Source organism: Vicia villosa, unplaced genomic scaffold (genome assembly GCF_029867415.1).
Source record: "Vicia villosa cultivar HV-30 ecotype Madison, WI unplaced genomic scaffold, Vvil1.0 ctg.001340F_1_1, whole genome shotgun sequence".
Lineage (NCBI taxonomy): Eukaryota > Viridiplantae > Streptophyta > Magnoliopsida > Fabales > Fabaceae > Vicia > Vicia villosa.
This window is the reverse complement of record NW_026705581.1, coordinates 111261-131677: the sequence shown is the minus strand read 5'-3', so window position 1 is coordinate 131677 and position 20417 is coordinate 111261. Positions and strand designations below refer to the sequence as shown.

General features: G+C 44.8%; 1 protein-coding gene across 1 annotated transcript; it reads right to left on the bottom strand.

The window, feature by feature from the left end:
- Positions 1-15930: 15930 nt before the first annotated feature.
- On the bottom strand, positions 15931-18339 carry LOC131634721 (uncharacterized). The gene is made up of 2 exons (XM_058905348.1): positions 16621-18339; positions 15931-16473 (listed from the first exon to the last, which is right to left on the bottom strand). The coding sequence occupies exons 1-2, from the start codon at positions 18337-18339 to the stop codon at positions 15931-15933; spliced, it is 2262 nt and encodes a 753-aa protein (XP_058761331.1).
- Positions 18340-20417: the final 2078 nt, after the last annotated feature.

Sequence of the window (20417 nt, the reverse complement as noted above, 5' to 3'; positions counted from 1 at the left end):
TCTAGGTAATCTTGTTCAAGATACTTCATATCTTTTAGGAGCCTTTCTAGGTAGTCTTGTTTAAGACATGTCTCAACTTCTTTAGGTTAATCTTGTTTAAGACATCCCATCTCCGTCTAAAAACCTCTCCAAGTGAATCTTGTTTAAGACACATCTCAGCCTATCTAGGACAGTCTTGTTAAAGACACACCATGCCTTTCTAGGTAGCTTTCTTAAAATATTTATCTAATCTTTTCTAAGATACACCTAGTTCTTTTATAGAACTCCTCAGTTAGTCTTCTCCAAGGCATTCTTCCTAAGCATTGTTCAAAGCCTAAGCTTCTCCACGTCAACCTTCAATACATCCTATTCAGGAATCTCTTCAGGTAGTCTTATGTAAGACATTACTCTCTCTCCTCAAGATACAATCAAATAATCCAGGACTGAAAAGCATATGCTTTAGACAAGTACCTTACCAGGCAAATGGGTGGCATCTATAAGCCCATCTCCCACAGATCTCCTTTCCTATGCAAGCAAATTTCAGGGTATTTTAGTGTCCAATCGTCTTCCACCTATTCAGGTTCAAGAAGATTGAACAGGGGCAGCTGTCATACCCCAAAATTTGCCCTCCATGTTCCATTCCAATGATTCAGAGTTCAAGATTCAATGCCAAAGCTTTGCTCAAATAATCCCCAAGATCCACAGTCAATTGATTCAAACCTGAAGGTCAACCGCAATCAAAGCATGATTCAAATTATGATCATTGGTCAAACATCAAGTATAGAGGAGTATAACCATCATTTGATCAAGAATGATCATGATTCCATTAATAGAAACTCAGAGATGAACAAATGCAAAAAGGTTCAAATTAGGGTTTCTTAGGAGAAAGTCAACCCAACTTTGACTGGGCATAACTTTCACATGGAACATCAAAAATTCTCCACTCAAAGCCTATTTTGAAGGAAATTGGATTATCTACAAATGTGCCTCTCACAAGCCAGGGCTAGAAATGATTCATTTGATAGATACAGTGCAAAAGATTACAGGTCCTTTTCAGGCATCCTTCAAAAGCAGTTTTTTCGCAAAGAGGATATGGTCAAGATAAAAGCTCCAAATGGAAAATATATTCCAAAGTGGCTTATAGAGGACCTCTTGAGGTTTCCAAAAAGTCTTAGAACTCCCTCATAGCTTAAAAATTGAGTGAGATATGATTGATCAAAGTTGGGTGACTTTTGGAGGTAAAATGTGAAAAGAGAAGGTTCAAATGGAGAAATTTTGCAAACGGGCCTATGGTTTCTTGATGCAATCTTGGTCCACAAGTCATTAGTATGCCTAAAATCATTTGCCACGAAATTTAGCATTATATTTGATTTAATATGATTTTTATCTCATTTTTAATGATTTAAATTAAATGGAGAATCAAATATTTTGTTAAATAAGTATATATAGATTGATTCCAATCAATATTAATGACAAATATAATATAATTTTCGTGCATATTAATTGGATAAAGATCAACACAAATTTTGGCCAAAAAAAGAAAGTTTTTATTCAAGAAATAAAACCAATTTTCACAAACATGGCAAGAAGGGATTTAAAGGGTTTTGGGCCTTTGTTTCAGACCTAATTGAACCTCTATAAGTAGTTGACACAAGGCATATGAATAAGGGTTCAGGAATTCGGATCAGAGGCATACATTCAAGAACAAAAAAATTCACCAAGAAACTTGATTTCGGTTTTGGAGAATTGGGAGCTTTCAAGGGGATTTGAGAGTTGCAAAAGATTCGTGGGATCATTCTGAAGCTGTTTGGATCATTGCTCTGCAACAACAACCCCAGAATTACCTCCGATTGACCAAGGTAAGTCGTTCTAAAGCTTGGATCGATTAGCATCATATACGCATATCCATGTTGTTTTGAGGGTGTATTTGGTTTTGTCTGACTGCCACGAACGTTTCTGGGGTATTTACAAGGTTCTCGTGTCTTCTATCGTGATCGGCCATTGGAGGCCGATCGAAGCTTTTAGGTTGGAATTTAGGGCTTTCGCATAGGGGTAAAATTAGGGCTGAATAATAACATGGCTGAGTTCGTATGATTCAGACGAACAAGATGAGGGTATCGCGAAATGTTTATGAGCATCTATGTTCTATTCGTTATTTTTTTAGGTTAATTTGCTACGAACCAAACTGTAGCAATTTCGTAGCAAATGTTGCAGGTTTGTTACGAGTTTCTGTGAGGAAGATGATGATGTGGCTACGCGCTATTGGGCTGTTTGAATTTCGCGCCTGTTTGGTGGTCTAGCATTTAGTTTTTGTATATATTATATTCAGGGTAAATTGCTAACACGTGCGCGCGCTGGTTGGGTTGGTAAGCATGTTGTTGGTCACGCAAGGGTCCAGGGTTCGATCCCTGGCCCTTGCTATTATTTTTCTGGAATTTCTAACTTCTGATCCCATGCTCTACATATTGTAAGCTACCATACAACCTCACAAATCTAACCCTCCAACCTCCACTCAGCCAAATCCAACGCTGCAGATCTAATGCCCTATACCATGCACCCTACTGACCACCACATTGAATCCTAGTCCTATTAAACTAAAATCTTTTTTTTAATTAATTATTTGTTTTAATTAATTTTTTTTAATATATTTATTTGTGTATTAATGATTATTTTTATAAATAAATTAGTACATGATAATTATATTAAAATGATAATTTGTTGTTCGTGCCGATTAAATCGATTAATCGCTATGGTCAACAATAATTTTAATTAAAATATTATTTAAATAAATTACAAATCAAATCATATTCGATTAAATGGTTGCAATCATCTTATTGATTGTGATGATTAATCCTCCCTTGTTCTAAATTTAATTTGTTATTATTCGTAATCGAATCAATCGGTTATGAGGGGTAACAATACAAAACAAAATTCATAAAAATAATAAAATACAATAATCCGTTATTAGTGATAATCGAATCAATCGATTTGAATTGGTAATGGTACAAAACCCCTAATCTTTTGACTATGGTGATCAAACCCATTGATCATTGCGGTTAATTGTGCCAAATCAGGGTTGTACGCCCAGAACATCTAAAACAACTTCAAAACATTTTTCAAACACCTTTCAAACTTCAAGCTCAAAATACAGATTTTTATCTACGATAGGCTATTCAAAGCCTTCAAACTATCAAATCAAATTTCAAACCTTAAGGGCGTACAACCCGTCCCCCGAACTACGTAGACTCTGATCCTCCCTAAGGAGGTACGTAGGCACTTGGCAACAAGGCGAGTCCCCCACCCTAAAATCTCAATTTTCCCCTTATTCAATTCTTTAGCATAAACCTTACCTTAATACTCTTAGCCATCAAACCTTTGCCTTAGATTCAAAGCCAATAGGAAAGGGTTGAGGGTGCCTAACACCTTCCCTCGACCTGAATATAGTAACTTACCCTGAATCTCATATCTGCGTAGGGTTTCCTATTCGCCCTTCAGAATAGGTGGCGACTCTCTAAGTTAAATTTTTAGGCAGGTTGCTACACAAATATAGTGGAATTTTCACAAAATTCTGCGTACGCCCCTGACACGGCCGTGTCACAGGACACGGGTGGCCGTGTCAGAACTCTGCCACTCTTCCAAATTTGAATTTTCAAAGAAAAACCTCCAGGGCCTGTGACACGGCCGTGTCACATGACACGGGTGCCCGTGTCACACCTCTGACTTTCCAAAACTTGGTTTTTCAAATTCTCTTCTTCAGGAGTTGTGACTCGGCCGTGTCACAGGACACGGGTGCCCGTGTCACACCTCTGTTTTTTCACAAATTGATTTGTTTCCTCATCTCGCTTCGTAGGAGACACACTGTTTGTACCTACAGAATAAAATGCAAAAACACATAAAATTATTAAAAAGAAATCCTGTGGGTTGCCTCCCACGAAGCGCTTCGTTTAACGTCGCATGGCTCGACGGTTGTTCATTTCATCCCTCGAGATGAACAACTTCAATCCTTACACCCGGTTGACCTTGGTAATAAGGTTTGAGCCTGTGCCCATTCACCTTAAAAGTATCCCCATTTGCTTGGTTTTTGATTTCTATAGCTCCATGAGGAAAAACTTTGCGAACCGTAAACGGTCCCGACCACTTTGATTTCAACTTCCCTGGGAAGAGTTTTAACCTTGAGTTGTATAAGAGAACTTGTTGTCCCTCCCAAAACTCCTTATGCTGGATCTTTCCATCATGCCACCTTTTTGTTTTCTCTTTGTAGATATTAGCATTTTCATAGGCTTGGTTGCGGAACTCTTCTAACTCATGGAGCTGAAGAAGTCTAGAACTTGCCGCTTTAGAGAGATCCATATTGAGAAACTTTGATGCCCAGAATGCCTTATGCTCTAACTCTAAAGGAAAATGGCATGCCTTCCCATACACAAGTTGATATGGCGACATTCCGATTGGTGTTTTGAAAGCTGTCCTGTATGCCCACAGTGCATCATCCAGCTTTATTGCCCAATCCTTCCGAGAGGAACTCACAGTCTTTTCCAGAATTTGCTTGAGTTGCCTGTTTGAAACTTCAACCTGCCCACTTGTTTGAGGATGATAATCTGTGGCTATCTTGTGTTTCACGTTGTATTTTTGGAGTAACCGTTCCATGAGGTGATTCAGGAAATGTGTTCCTTCATCACTTATTAAAGCTCTCGGTACTCCAAATCTAGCAAAGATGTTTTCTTTCAAAAACTTCACCACCACCTTAGCATCGTTTGAAGGTAGAGCAACAGCCTCGACCCATTTTGACACATAATCCACAACTACTAGAATATATTTTTTTCCAAATGAAGGTGGAAATGGTCCCATGAAGTCTATACCCCAAACATCGAACAACTCCACTTCCAACATCGAGTTCTGAGGCATCTGGTTTCTTTTGGATATGTTCCCTGTCCTTTGGCACTTGTCACAATGTCTCACAAACTCTTAAGCATCCTTAAACACGGTTGGCCAGTATAGCCCTGATTGCAGAACTTTAGCTGATGTTCGATCACCACTAAAATGCCCCCCATAATCTGAAGCATGACATGCCTTCAACACTTCTTCTTGCTCCTTTTTAGGTAAACATCTTCTGATCAAACCATCAACTCCTCTTTTATACAGGAACGGATCGTCCCATAGATAGAACCTGCAGTCATGAACAAACTTTTTTCTTCGATTAGAGTCAAAATCGTCGGGGATGATACCACGGACACTATAGTTTGCATAATCTGCGAACCAAGGTACATCAGTCACTGCCAGGATGTGTTCATCAGCGAACTCATCCTTTATTGGGCGCTTTTCTTCTGTCTCGTCTATTGGTGTCATTCGAGATAAGTGGTCAGCTACGGTGTTTTCACACCCCTTCTTATCTCGAATTTCTACATCAAACTCCTGAAGGAGTAAAATCCACCTCAAAATTCTTGGCTTAGAGTCCTTTTTAGCAAAAAGATACTTCAAAGTAGAGTGGTCAGTATAAACGATGACTCTAGACCCCAACAGATATTACCTGAATTTATCGAAGGCATAAACAACAGCTAGCAACTCCTTCTCGGTAGTTGCATAATTTATCTGTGCAGGGTTCAAAACATGACTAGCATAATATATAACATGAAGCAATTTCTCTCTTCGCTGTCCTAAAACCGCCCCTACAGCAATATCACTTGCGTCGCACATGATCTCAAAAGGTAGAGACCAATCAGGGGCTACAACAATGGGTGCCGAGACTAATTTCCTCTTAATTGTCTCAAAAGCAACAACACATTCATCATCAAAGGTAAAAGTTTTATCCTTAACCAATAGTGTGGTTAAGGGTTTTGCAATTTTTGAAAAGTCTCTTATGAACCTACGGTAAAACCCCGCATGTCCCAAGAAACTTCTGATACCTTTTTCGTTCATCGGTGGTGGCAACTTTGAAATGACTTCAACCTTTGCTTGGTCCACTTCAATTCCTTTGTAGGAAATCTTGTGTCCCAGAATTATTCCTTCCCGAACCATAAAATGGCATTTTTCCCAATTCAAGATCAAATTGGTCTATTGACATATTTTTAAAACAAGAGCAAGGTTAGTTAAGCAATTCTCAGATGACTTACCAAAGACTGAAAAATCATCCATGAAGACCTCCATGTGTTTTTCAAGCATATCGTCAAAAATCGCTTGCATGCATCTTTGAAAAGTGGCCGGAGCATTACATAACCCGAATGACATTCTTCTGTAAGCAAAAACACCAAACGGACATGTAAACGCGGTCTTCTCTTGGTCTTCTGGTGCAACCGCAATCTGATTATATCCAGAGTACCCGTCGAGGAAGCAGTTTTAATCATGTCCCGCTAACCTTTCCAACATCTGATCAATAAAAGGTAGCGGGAAGTGATCTTTTCTAGTTGCTAGGTTCAGTCTCCTGTAGTCAATGCATACTCTCCACCCTGTGACAGTCCTTGTAGGAATAAACTCATTCTTCTCATTTTTTATTACGGTTGTTCCTCCCTTTTTGGGTACAACATGAACTGGGCTTACCCAAGCACTATCAGATATCGGGTAAATCATCCCAGCATCCAAAAGTTTCACAACTTCTTTTCTCACCACCTCTTTCATTGCTGGGTTCAGACGCCTCTGAGGTTGGACCACTGGCTTGTGATCATCTTCCACGAGGATTTTGTGCATGCACATTGTAGGACTGATCCCTTTTAAATCTTCAATAGACCACCCCATGGCACTTTTATGCTTCTTTAACACTTCGACCAACTTAACTTCTTGCAACCGTTCAAGGTGAGAACTTATGATAGCCGGACACCTACTTTCAGCATCAAGGAAAACATACTTTAAGTTCTCCGGGAGTTGTTTCAATTCGGCACCCTTCTTAGGTTCCTCCTTTTTTTCTTCAATCAAAGGTTGTCTAAGATCCTCCCACCGGTTTTGTCTAGAACTTTTGAATATGGGACTTGCTTCCATCATGGCCACTACTTCCACTTCTTTTTCATCAACAGCTTCATCTTTATCGCAAATGGATAAGCTCAACACTCTTGCTAGAGGTAATTGTTGTGTTTTCAAAGAATCCTCATTAGTACAGATTTGATCAATCACCTCAATGTGTTGACTAGTTGCTATATCATCCTTGTACTTCATGGTGTTGCACACATCAATCTTTAGCACGTCATCATAAACTTTCAGAGTCATTGTGCCTTCTTCAATGTCTATCAAGCATCGCCCTGTCTCTAGAAATGGCCTTCCCAAAATAATAGGGATCTCCTCATCTTCCGGTATCTCTAGAATCACAAAATCCACTGGGAACACGAATTTGTCAATTTTCACAAGCACGTCTTCTACTATCCCATAAGGTCATTTCACAGAGTGGTCAGCAAACTGGAGTGTCATTCTTGTATCCTGTACGTTACCTATCCCTAATCTCTTGTAGATAGACAACAACATAAGGCTCACACTTGATCCCAAATCAATTAGAGCTTTCTTGAATGACTTATCCCCAATTGTACAAGGAATAGTCACGGAACCTCGATCCTTCTTCTTCACCGGAATCTTCATACCCTGCAAAATAGCACTACTCATTTCGGTTAGAATAATAGAGTCACGATCGATGGTTCTTTTCTTGGAGATGATGTCCTTCATAAATTTTGCATAAGTAGGCATTTGTTCTAATGCCTCCAAGAATGGAATATTAATCTCCAGCTTCTTGAACATATCCAAGAACTTTTCAAAATTCTTCTCATGTTGCCCTTTTTCTTGTTCCTTATCGGAAAAGGAAGTTTTACTGTCGGCTTTTGCTCAACCGCCTTCTCTTTTGGTGTCGGTTCCATCACGACCACTTCCTCAGCTTCTACCTCATTTTCTCTTATCTCCAAGTCTACCTCCAACAATGGTTCCTCTTCCTCATCATTATTTTCAACTACACCTTTCCCTTTACCGCTCCTAGTAACAATAGCGCTCACATTATTATGATCTTTAGGATTGGTAACTGTGGCACTTGGTAACGCGCCCGACTGTTGAGAGTTTGCTAACTACTGTGCTATCTGACTCATTTGAATTTCCAGATTTTTAATGGAGGAACCCGTATTCCGGAAATTACTCCTCGTTTCTTCTTGAAACTGAGAGCTTTGAGCTGCCATCTTTTCGATGGCAATCTCCCAATCTGCTTTTCTGGGGGCCTGTTGTTGAGGTTGTTGATAATGTTGTTGAGGAGGTCTATACTGTTGCTGCGACTGTTGGCCATGATATGGAGTAACCCCTTGTTTAGGAGCATTCCCTGGTTGATCCTTCCATGAAAAATTTGGATGATTTTTCCACCCCGGATTGTAGGTATTTGAGTAGGGGTTGTTTTGCTTCAGGAAATTTATTTCCTCCACTTGCTGAGCTGTAACAACACACCGAACAGTAAAATGAGGTCCTCCACATATTTCACACCCCACCGGTTGAACTTGTGCTACTGTCTGTTTTTCAAGACCCATCTGTTTCAATCTCCGCTCAACTTCCGCAGCTACCTGATCTTCTATTTTCACAACTTGCGTTGACAATTTCATATCCACTAATCCTTCAGGTTAGCTAACACTACGGTCATATAACTCCAAGTGTTCATTGGCCGCAATAGCTTCTATGATTTTTGTAACACCAGTGGCTGTTGAAAAGTTGGATGAGCCACCAGCTGCTGTGTCAATCAATTGCTTAGTCTTCATTTTAAGACCATTCAGAAAATTCTGCATTTGTTCGCTGACATCCATGTTGTGAGTTGGGCATGCCACCAACAACCTCTTGAATCTCTTATAAGCATCTCCAAGTGATTCTCCTTCCTTTTGTTTAAAATTAACAATATCATACCTCTTACGGATATAAACAGCATCGGGGAAATACTCATTCAGAAAGGTTGACTCCATTTGTTGCCATGTGGTAATACTCCCAGAAGGTAATGAGTAGAACCACTCTTCAGCGTCATCCGCTAACGTGAATGAAAACATAACCAACTTCTTGGCTTCTTCAGAGTGTCCGTCTATCCTCAGAGATGTTGTCATAGTAAGAAACCTTTGTAAATGCTTATTAGCATCTTCATTTATTCTTCCTGAAAATGGTTTCTTCTCGAGCTATGGAATTGTTACTGGGTGTAGCTGAAAGTGAGCAACATCGACCGGTTGATTTACAATTGTCATCCGGCCAGCTGGTGCATTTGCTCCACCATAATCACCTAACAGCCTTTCTACGGGAGCTTCCATCGTTTCAGCCTCCAAATCTGAATGCTCAGAATGAATAGAGAGAACTTCCTCGTTATCAGATTCCGAAGCTGTCAGAATGTCTTCTAACGCTTCCAGTCGTTCTTGCTTTGCTTTTCGAAGTCTAGCTCGTAGTGATCGTTCTGGCTCTGCGTCAAAAAGAAATTCTGCTGAGGCCTTACCTCGCATACAAAGATTAGACAATTATTAGTAATAAGCAAATGAAATATCAGACAAATAAAAATAAAAATTTTAGTTGCAAAGCAACAAAAATTCAATTGAACTATTTTTCAACTTATAATTTGGCAGTCCCCGACAACGACGCCAATAACTTGATCGGTAAAATAGCAAGTATACTATATTTACCGATGTAGTAATAAGGGAGTTAATTTCCCAAGTATCGAACTCGCGGACTGCGTAGGAATTATATGTTTCACAATAGTGCAATTGAATAAAAAGTCATTGGGGTGTTTGAATTTGATTTTTAATTTAAATAACAGCTAATGTATAACGAAAGGATGAAATAGTTTGACTAATGTAAATATGCGAAGACCAGTTAGGATAGATGTGTGAATCGCTCTGTAACGAAATAATTACCAATTAACAGATTAACTTAAGAAATTCTCAACTACCAATACTGAACATTGATTTTTCCTAATTCCTTAGTGAAAAACTTCTTGAGATTAAAACCATCTTTTCATTCCTGATCACGATAATTTTATACCAAGATTCTATAAGTCATAGCTCGGATAATATGATCGCTATTCATCAAACCCTTATTCCTAAGTGATTATCAGTGATAACGTTATGATTAAAAAGCATTGAGTCGGTTTGTCAGACCAAATCCCAATCGTGAATCAACAGAATACTTTCCAATATAATGAAGCAATAAGAACTTTTAATCATAAACTGAATTTCATAAAGATAATCTAAAAACAAACGGTAAAGGTAATTCGTTACATCACATGATCCAGGGACATCACCCTAACAAGTAATAGTTTAGCTACTCATGGCAAATGTCGAGATAACATAAATTAAGGATGAAGACATTACAATAAGAGAAGTGTGAATGGATCTTCAATTGCGGATGCTCTTGAAGATTTCTTCGCCGCAAACCCTATCGCTTCCAATCCTTGTTCTATCGTTCTTCGGTAATCAAAAAAGTGATTTTCTCCTCTCCAAACAGTGACTAAATATCGCTCAGCAATTATTTTGCTTCGAAAAGTCCATCATGCCCTTCCTTAAGTGACTGATTCAAGGATTTGAAAACAAATATTTTTCTGCGCACAAGTCTGACACGGCCGTGTCACAGGACACGGGTGGCCGTGTCAGAACTCTGACTTCTTGGCTTTCACAAAATTTAAGCATTTCTCTTCAGCAAGTGTGACACGTCCGTGTCACATGACACGGGTGGCCGTGTCACATCTCTGTCTTACCAAAACTCACTTCTTCTTGTCTCGAATCGTGCCCTGTATCTGCATAATTTAAAACACTACCAACACAAGATCAAAAGCAATGGGAAAACAACAAAAACTAGAAAAGATAACACACAAAATTCAAATACGAAAATAAACATAACTAACAAGAACTAGACTGAAACAAATTAAAATACCACCGAATGAAGTGCTTTTCCATTGATTCGTACACAGGAACAAGGTGAAATTGGTGGCCGATCACCGACCATGATGATCGCAAGATGAATTTGCTTTGATATTTGTTTGTTAAAGAAGGGGAAGCTTGATTCCCACAGACGGCGCCACTGATCGTACCTGATCAGAAGGATCGTCAAGGCCTGCTCGGAGTTGGATCTTTGAGAAGTGAAGGGGGGTGTACCTGCAAGGTACTTCGATGCCAAAGTAAGAAAACAAGCAAAGGAGTGCAAGTACGAGCTAAAGGTTGGAAGAGATTGAATACCTGACCCTCTAGTGAAAGAGGGAATTTATAGCCCCCAGCGCTGGGCCATGATCTCGCTACTAGGCTGGATTTCACGGCCCAACTAGGAGACTGCCAGGTTTCCTATGCAGAAATATCGGAGATGCGTGAGTGCCCTCTGTCCTGGTCAATCACTCCGAAGTTTAAATGAGACGCTGTCTTTTAGGGACCACGTGGACTCCGCATTATTCGGGGGGTTGGATATGAAGGAGCCCTACGAGGAGTAGGATCCTCGGCAGAGAGGGTGCTCGCAGGGAGCGTTGTGTCGAGCGCAAGATATTTCACGGGGGGAACTTATGCCGGGCACGGATTAGACGAGCACTGTTTGCTCTTTGTGAGCCATGGGATGATTTGGACCCCCAAGGTTAAGTGGGCCGAAAGTACATTGGGCCGAATCTTGGCCCAGTCCAGAACAAGAACCCGCCAAGTTGGAGTTCCGAGCAAGGAGCTTTGACTTTGCCAACGCTCGACCCAGATCTAGAACAGGAGCCCCCCATGTTCAGTTTGTCCTCGTCTATTGGTTGTGCTCGGATGGAGCCGTTTGTAGGGGGATGAGAAACCGCGCGTGATCAACAATCGCTGACGTGGCATGGAGTAATGATTTCCTAGGGGTAGATGGCGGCGCCTAGGGAAGGATGTGTCAGCCGACTCGACGTTTCGTAATCCGAGCATTTGTTCTATAAAAGGGGTTAAACCCTCTCATTTGGGGTTTTTCGCTCTCCATTTACGTGCTCATTGTAACGCCCCAGACTGCTTTCGGGATGATCGACTAACCCCACAAACCAACACGGGTCTTTTCAGCATGCTTTGACCTCACTCGCATGCTTTCTGGGAAACTTCCCAGAAGGTCACCCATCCCAATACTACTCCAAGTTAAGCACGCTTAACTATGGAGTTCTTATGGAACAGGCTCCCGAAAAGAAGATGCATCTTGTTGATATAGGTAGTACGCATCAATCCTTATAAGCTTATCCCTCTCATTCCGATGTGGCGACCACTCTTGCCCTCTTCGGCCTCGAGTGTTACATGCGGTGCAACCACCCCTCGCCTTCTTCGGCCTCGGGTGTTACATGCCCACCAGCTTCCGCATGGTTCGTCCTCGAACCACATCATACTGGGAGAGGTCTGGCTCTGATACCATTTGTAACGCCCCAGACTGCTTTCGGGATGATCGACTAACCCCACAAACCAACACGGGTCTTTTCAGCATGCTTTGACCTCACTCGCATGCTTTCTGGGAAACTTCCCAGAAGGTCACCCATCCCAATACTACTCCAAGTTAAGCACGCTTAACTATGGAGTTCTTATGGAACAGGCTCCCGAAAAGAAGATGCATCTTGTTGATATAGGTAGTACGCATCAATCCTTATAAGCTTATCCCTCTCATTCCGATGTGGCGACCACTCTTGCCCTCTTCGGCCTCGAGTGTTACATGCGGTGCAACCACCCCTCGCCTTCTTCGGCCTCGGGTGTTACACTCATCTCCGGATTGATTTTCCCAGATCTCCATCGTTCAACAACATTTCCTTGAAGAGCTAAGTTCACGTCTGCCAGAATTATGTCGCAATCAGGTACGATTGAGGTTTATCTCTTGATTTTAAACGCTTTTCTTTGTTTTTAGGGGATTCGTAGAGTGCGTCCCCGCAACTTTTATCGTCTAAGTCGGCAATTTCTCTTCGTGAGATTCAAAATCCATAATCATCTCCTCGGGTTATTCAAGCGATGCCCGAGAGTGGTTAATTATGTAGTTGAATTTTTTCGTTACCGCCCGGTGCCTTCATGATTTGGCTCGTCAAACCCATGGGTTTGGTCGATGCACTCATGCTTTTCATCGGCTTACCCATGGTCATGCCCGGCATCTTCAAGAATTTTCCCGGTCATGGTGCGTGGGGTTAGCACGTGTGTTGTGCTTGCTTTCTGCCAAGTCTTATTGGGGTGAGTCCCCGGCTGGTGGACGAGAATGTCCTTGAAGAGGGGTTTAGCCGGGGGCTTCACTGCCCGCCGCTCTACCCTTTCACTTGTGTTGCGGTGGAAGGGTGGATTTGATGAAGTGTCGATTTCATTTTTTCCTTCTGCATGCAGGTGAATCCGATTCAGGGTTTAGCTCGACGTCTAGCTCGGAGTCTAGATCATGGGCTAACTCGCGGGAGACAACTGCGAGCAGTTCGGATGTCGAGGTGATCGAGGTTAAGAGCTCGCATCTCGCTGCTATAGATGAGGGGGAGAACAGGAGGGTTCTCTCGAGCCCAATGCCGAGGAAGAAGTTCTGCCGACTCCATTCTTTGACTATGAGTGTGACGTTAACTTTGATTGGGTGGCTAACGAGCCTATGATTGTGGTTTCTCGATACACCGAGTCCCTAAATGGGGCCTTCAGGGAGGTCGAAGATCGGGGCCTAGTGACCCTCTAAATTTCCAGGTTGAATGCCCGTCCGCAGATGATCGGATCTGTTCTCGTTTCACCGGGGACAGTTTTGCTATTTATGAGCATGTGTTCAACGAGCTCGGGTTTCGTCTTCCTTTCACCAATTTTCAAATTGCCTTGCTGGCCGGTCTCAGTCTGGCTCCGTCCCAATTGCATCCGAATGCTTTCGCCTTCATGCGTGCCTTTGAAATCGTTTGCGACTATTTAGGGATGGGGGTCACAACTTCCCTGTTCGGCCGTTGTTTTCGCGTCCAGAGGCAGTCGGCAGGAGGGCGCTTTAGTTGGGTCTCCTTCAAGAATGCCGACCGTAAACTCTTCCATATCTACGTCTACTCGGTGAAGGACTTCAAGGATCGTTACTACGTTGTCCGTCTGCAGAGCTGGGCAGCGTATACTTCGCTGGCCCAGTTGGTGACGGTCTGTGACGAGGATGGGAATCCCGAGCGGAACGAAACGGGTGCAGTTAGGACTAAACTCTGCAGCGTGTTCCCGTTCTTCTGGTGGGGAGCCCATTTCAATGTTCCCCCTAAGAACTATGCTTGCGAGGACGAGGATTTGGACGAGCAGGATACAGCGTCTTATGCGATGCTGTGTAAGTATGTAGACAGCTTTTCTCTGGCCCAATGGGTGACGAGGAGCGGAGAACCAATACTGGACGAGGAGGGCGTAGCAAAGGTTGAGACGCGGGCTATCAATACGAAGGCGCTGCTGTCGTGCAAGACACCCGAGGAGACTAGAGCGCTGCTAGGTGGTGTTTAGGATATTTTCCTTTGGTTTCCTAATTAATATTTTCTGCTAACTGTCTGTTTTGTTTTTCAGATGCTATGCCGGCAAAGGACGAGAAGCTCTTGAAGGTGACCCAAGATGCCAAGAGGCTCCGGGCAAAGAATAAGAACCAGACAGCGGCCTCGGGCGATAACTCAGGGTCGGCTGGTTCTCCTCAGGTGATTATGGAGGGGGAGAGGACTCCAAAGAGGGTGCGCCAAGCTGAGATGGCTCGAGAAGAACCGTCAAATTTGGGACCTGACCGTGGATTCTTGCTTCCTCCCTACTTCAAGGAGGGGCAGTATTTTGAGAAGTACCCTCTGTCTGTCTCCCCGGACGAAGCTCAGCAAGTTGAAGGGACGACTGCCCCTGCCCGCCTCAAATAACTTTCTAGCGATAATGCTGCTGTTATAAGGGTCGTGGAGATGGCTCAGGTGCTCGCGAGGGGGGGCACAGTTTTTGCTGATGCTTTGAAGAAAGCGGAGTCTGACAAAAAGGTCGCCGAGGACGAGGTGGCCAAGTTGAAAGCTTCTCAGGAAAAGACGAAGAAGAAGATTTAGGACCTCCTGAAGCAGAACGACGAAGAGATGGATGCGGAGAAGAAAAGGTTTGCTGATCTCGAGCTGTCCTGGGCGCCGTCGGCTGAGGAGCCTTCGGATATGGTTGTGCTGAAGTCTAGGGCCGAGTTTGTTGAGAGAATCGACAACCTGAAGCTCTATCTTTCCGATATGGCTGAAGCTGGGTTCAAGTGTGCGGTTCAGCAATTGAGGCTTCTTAACCCAGGGCTGAAGACATACGACATTGGGCTCTCGTAGAAGATCGTGAACGGACAGCTGGTGCCCGGCACTCCCGACGAGGATGAATGATCTTTGATATTTTGGGTCTACGTGCCCGTGTTTTCTCGGCCTGCGTTCCATTGTTTTTTCTTTCTAGATTTTGGGCTTTGCCCGACATATTTTGGGGGCCTGCGTGCCCGTCTATTTTTTGTAATATTTGGAGATCACCAGCCAATTTGGTCGGGTTTTAATTATATTCCTGTCTTTGCAAGTTTTGTTTGTGTTTCGATTTTCTTCTGTGTGTTTAGAATGTCTATTGTTTCAGGAAATTTATGATCGGATTATGCTTGGTAATCCGGGCGGTTGACATTATACTTAGAAATATTTGTCACTGGATTGTGCTCGACCTTGGTTGATTTCCCGGGTGTGTGGGGTACGACCCGGGTGCGCAGAGCAGGTGTGTGCTATGAGCGAGTACGAGACCGCGGTCGGGGCCAAGTGCTCGCAGCGTGAACGGTCCCATCGCGAGCTGGGGTTCTGCCGTGTAGGTACTGTCACGGTGGATCTAGGTGTAGGGTTCCCCGTGTAGTCGGTTTTTTGCCTTGGCGAGGGTTTCTGACTGTCGTTGTCATGGAGCGCTCGCGTTTGTACCGTGCCCGATCATTCTCTCATTTTTTGGGTGAGTGTTCGGGGAGAGTTAGTTGTTTCTAGTTGTAATAGCGTCTGAGTTTTTCAGCATTCCAGGGTCGAGAAAGTTTTTCACCGAGGAGGTTTTCGAGGTAATAGGCGCCATTCTCGGTTTTATCGTAAACTCGGTATGGGCCTTCTCAGTTTGGGACAAGTTTGCCCTCGCGTGAGTCTTTCATGTTTCTGCGGAGCACTAGGGCGCCGACTTCGAACTCGTGTTTGATGACTTTGGTGTTATGGCGCAGAGCTATCTGTTGCTTTAGCTTGGCTTCGCGGAGGGAAGACCCTGTTCGAATCTCTTCGACCATATCGAGTTCTTCCCTCATAGCTTCGTCGTCGAGTTCTTCTTTGAGAGGTGACTCGGTCCGACGAGAAGGTTCTCGAATTTCCACGGGGATGATGGCTTCGGTGCCGTAGGTTAATCTAAATGGGGTTTCGCCAGTGCTCGAATATGGTGTCGTCCTATACGCCCTGAGTATGCTGTGCAGCTCCTCGACCCAAGCTCTCTTAGCTTCGCCGAGTCTTCGTTTCAGTCCTCTGAGAATAACTCGGTTCGCCGCTTCGGCTTGTCTGTTTGTTTGGGGGTGTTCCACCGAAGTGAAGTGCTGCTTGGTGCCGATCTTGGACACGAACTCTTGGAACTTTCTATCGGTGAATTGGGTGCCATTGTCGGTTATTATCGCCTGCGGCACCCCAATTCGAGCGAGCACGTTTCATTTATAAAAACGGAGCACGTTTTGGGCTATGATCTTGGCGAGCGCTTCGGCTTCGATCCATTTAGTGAAGTAATCTACGACGACCACCAGGTACTTGTTTTGGTATGATCCTACCGGGAATGGTCCGAGGAGATCCATTCCCCAAGTGGAGAATGGCCAGGGCGATGATAGGGATTTAAGCTCGTGCGGGGGAGCTAGGTGCATATCGGCGTGGCGTTGACACTTATCGCACTTCTGGACATGTTCTTTGGCGTCTTGCTGCATGGTCGGCCAATAGTATCCGACTCTGAGAGCCTTTCTTGCCAGTGATCGGCCACCGAGGTGCTGGTCGTTGATCCCCTCGTGAAGTTCCTGTAGTATCTCGAGCGCTTGGGAGGCGTCGACGCATTTGAGAAGAGGAATGGAAAATCCTCGTCGGTATAGTTTGTCCTCGATGATGACGTACGAGCAGGCCCGTATTTTGATTATGGAGGCCTCCTTTGTGTCCGTCGGAAGTTCGTCCTTTGTGAGGAAATTATATACCGGGGTCATCCAGCAATGATCGTCGTCGACGGCGTGCACTTGTATCAGGGGTGCACTCTTATCCACACTTGGTTTTGAGAGGATTTCTTGGATCACTGACTTGTTCCCGCCTTTCTTTCTCGTGCTCGCGAGTTTGGAGAGCACGTCGGCCCGGGAATTATGCTCCCGAGGTATGTGCTCGACTTCTGCTTTTGCAAAGTTTTTCATTATCTCTTTGACCAGTACGAGGTATTCGACGAGGACATCGTTTTTGGCCTGGTAGTCGCTGTTGACTTGGAATGCGATGAGTTGGGAGTCAGTGCAAATCTTTACTTCCCAAGCGCCTACGTCCTCAGCAAGTCGCAGGCCGGCGAGGAATGCCTCGTATTCAGCCTGGTTGTTCGAAGTGGTGAAGGATAAAACCAAGGATACCTCAATGATGAGTCCTTCATCGTTTTCCAAGATGACGCCGGCTCCGCTTCCCGAGCTGCTGGAGGCGCCATCTACGTAGATGGTCCGCTTATTCTTGGCGGAAGGAGGGGAGGAGGTGATCGAGGCCATCTCGGCCACGAAATCGGCCAGTGCCTGAGCTTTCTCGTATTGGATGTCGAATTCAGATAGCTCCAGGGACCATTTTAGCATTCTCCCGGCCATGTCCGGTCGGCCGAGGAGTTGTTTGATTGGTTGATCGGTTCGGACGATGATGGTATGGGCGAGGAAGTAGTACCTCAACCTTCGAGCGGCGAATAATAGTGCCAGTGCGACTTTTTCGATTTGCTGGTATCGCACTTCGGGTCCTTGCAGGGCCTTGTTGGTGAAGTATACGGGCTTCTGCCGGTCTTCGGCTTCTCGGATTAAGGCCGCGCTAACTGCTTCGTTCGAGACGGCTAGGTAGAGGTATAAAATTTCCTCGTTTCCTGGTCGGGACAAGACGGGCGGTTCCGAGAGGACTTGCTTGAGGTGGGATAGTGCTTGTTCGCACTCCTCGGACCATTTGAAGGTGGCTTCCTTGCGCAGCAATTTAAAGAATGGGAGAACGTGTTGGGCGGATTTCGCGACGAACCGAGACAGCGCCGTGAGCATCCTGTTTAAGACTTGGATTGACTTCTTATTGTTGGGTGTCGGGAGTTCCGAGAGTGCTCGACATTTTTCCGGGTTGGCTTCTATTCCTCTTTCGGTCAAGTAGAAACCGAGGAACTTTCCTGCCAGGACGTCGAAGGTGCATTTTTCTGGGTTGAAACGCATCTTGCAGGACCTGGCCTGCTCGAATACTCGTTCGAGATGCGTGATGTGGTCAGTGTCTTCTCGGGATTTGACGATCATGTCGTCCATGTATACTTCGAGGGTGTCTCCGATCTCCCCTCGGAATACCTTGTTCATCATCCGCTGGTAAGTGGCTCAGGCGTTCTTGAGTCCGAAGGGCATTACATTGTAGTAATAGTTGCCCGACTCGATCATGAATGCCGTGCACTGCTTGTCGCATCTCGCCATGGGGATTTGGTTGTAACCTGAATAAGCATCCATAAAGATAACAATTTATAACCGGCCGAGTTGTCGACCAGTCTGTCAATGGTAGGCAAAGGGTAAGCATCTTTGGGACAAGCCCTATTAACATCAGTATAATCAACGCACATTCTCCATTTTCCATTAGATTTTTTAACTAGTACAACGTTTGAGAGCCAAGTTGAATACTTGGCCTCGGAAAAAAAATTTTCCTCTAGGAGGTCTTTTACAGCTTTCTCGGCAGCCTCCGCTTTCTCGGAAGACTGCCTACGCCTACGTTGAACTACTGCCTTTGCGGCTGGATCAACGGAGAGGTGGTGACAGGCGACCTCGGGGTCGAGTCCGGGCATCTCAGCTGCGCTCCATGCGAACAGGTCGGCGTTGGCTCGAAGGCAAGCCACGAGTTGTTTCCTCGGCAGATTCAGGATGTCTTTGCCAATCTTCACCGCCTTGTAAGGGTTGTCGCCCAGTGGGACGAGCTCAAAGTCGCCGTCTCAAACTGGTCGGACGGGGTGGGCTGTCCTCGGTTGCGGCTCTTCGCCGTTCTTCAGTTCTTCCTTCGTAAAGCAGGCGTCGAGGTCGACTGAGATGACATTGGTAGGTTGCTGAGGGTCTTCCCGAGCTGGCTTGTCTTCGGCTCTTGGTTTCTTGTTGGCGCTAGAAGGAGGGGTGATCAGCTGTAGTCCTTTCATCGATGCGTCGAATATCCTTCTGGCTGCTTCGATGTCGGCGTTGATGGTGGCTACTCGTCCCCTTTTTGTGTAGAACTTCATCTTGAGGTGCACGGTTGAGGGGACGGTCGTGAGTTCGGCTAGAGTGGGCCGTCTGATGATTCAGTTGTAGAGAGTCTTACAGTCGATCACCAGGAATCGTGTCTTGACTTGTCTGGAAGTTTCTCCTTCCCCGAAAGTGACGATCAGCTCAACGTAACCCCAGGCTTTGGTGGTGGTTCCGTTGAAGCCCTTGAGGTCGGAACCTACGTATGGAGTGAGGTGGGAGTCGTCCAACTTGAGGGTTTTGAAAAGATGGGAGTACATGATGTCGACCGAGCTTCCCTCGTCGATCAGGATGCGCCGGACGTCAAAATTAGTCATCCTTGCTCGAATGAGCAGGGGGATCGTGGCGTTTAGGGCTCTGTCGAGGAGCTCTTCGAGGTAGAAGGTTATCGGGTCTAATTTTCCCTTGAACTTCTGGAGGGTTGGACCGAGGTCTGAATTGGCGCTGATGAGCTCGTCAAACTTTCTCTTTACCAAGCTGATCGTGAGAGAGCCTGGATCTCCGCCGTTGGAGATGACCATGGCGGTTAGGAATCCTTCCCATGGGCTCAGAGCGGAGGTCACTCCGACCGAGGGTATGAAGTCTTCTGGTCGGGTGACGGATAGAGCAACCTACAGTGGTCTGTCGTCCGGTGAATTGTCCTCGTCAGAGTTCCTTGGACCTTCTCTCCTGGAAGATTCTCCCTTCTTCATATCTTTAGAAAGGCGACCTTCCTTAATCAGAGTCTCGATGGCATCTTTGAGGTGTATGCATTCGTCGATCAGGTGCCCGTGGCTCTTGTGATACTTGCAGTATTTGGACTTGTCAGTCCCCCGCCTGGTGGGATTTTGCCTTGGGGGCTTGACGTTGGAGTTTTTGAACTCGGTGCTCTTGCATTCGGCCAGAATACGTTCGCGTGAAAGGTTCAGGGGGTGTAGTCATTGAAACGACCAGCTAGTCCTCTGTGTTCCTTCGTGTTGCGGGGCCTGTCTTCTTTTCTTCTTTCGTGGCCTCGGTGCGAAAGAGAATAGTCTTGGCTCGAGCTGCGGGAAGTGTCGTTGCCTCTTGAGGCTTTCTTTACAGCCGCTTCGCCTTCCTCGAAAGAAATGTAGGCTTGGGCTTTGAGGAGGAGGGCGTCCATGGTGTGCACC

Coding starts and splice junctions, on each gene's coding strand:
- LOC131634721 (XM_058905348.1), bottom strand. CDS start 18,339: ATGGACGACATGATCGTCAAATCCCGAGAAGACACTGACCACATCACG. Junction 16,474..16,620: donor ATCTCCTCGGACCATTCCCG/GTAGGATCATAC, acceptor GGGGTGCCGCAG/GCGATAATAACCGACAATGG.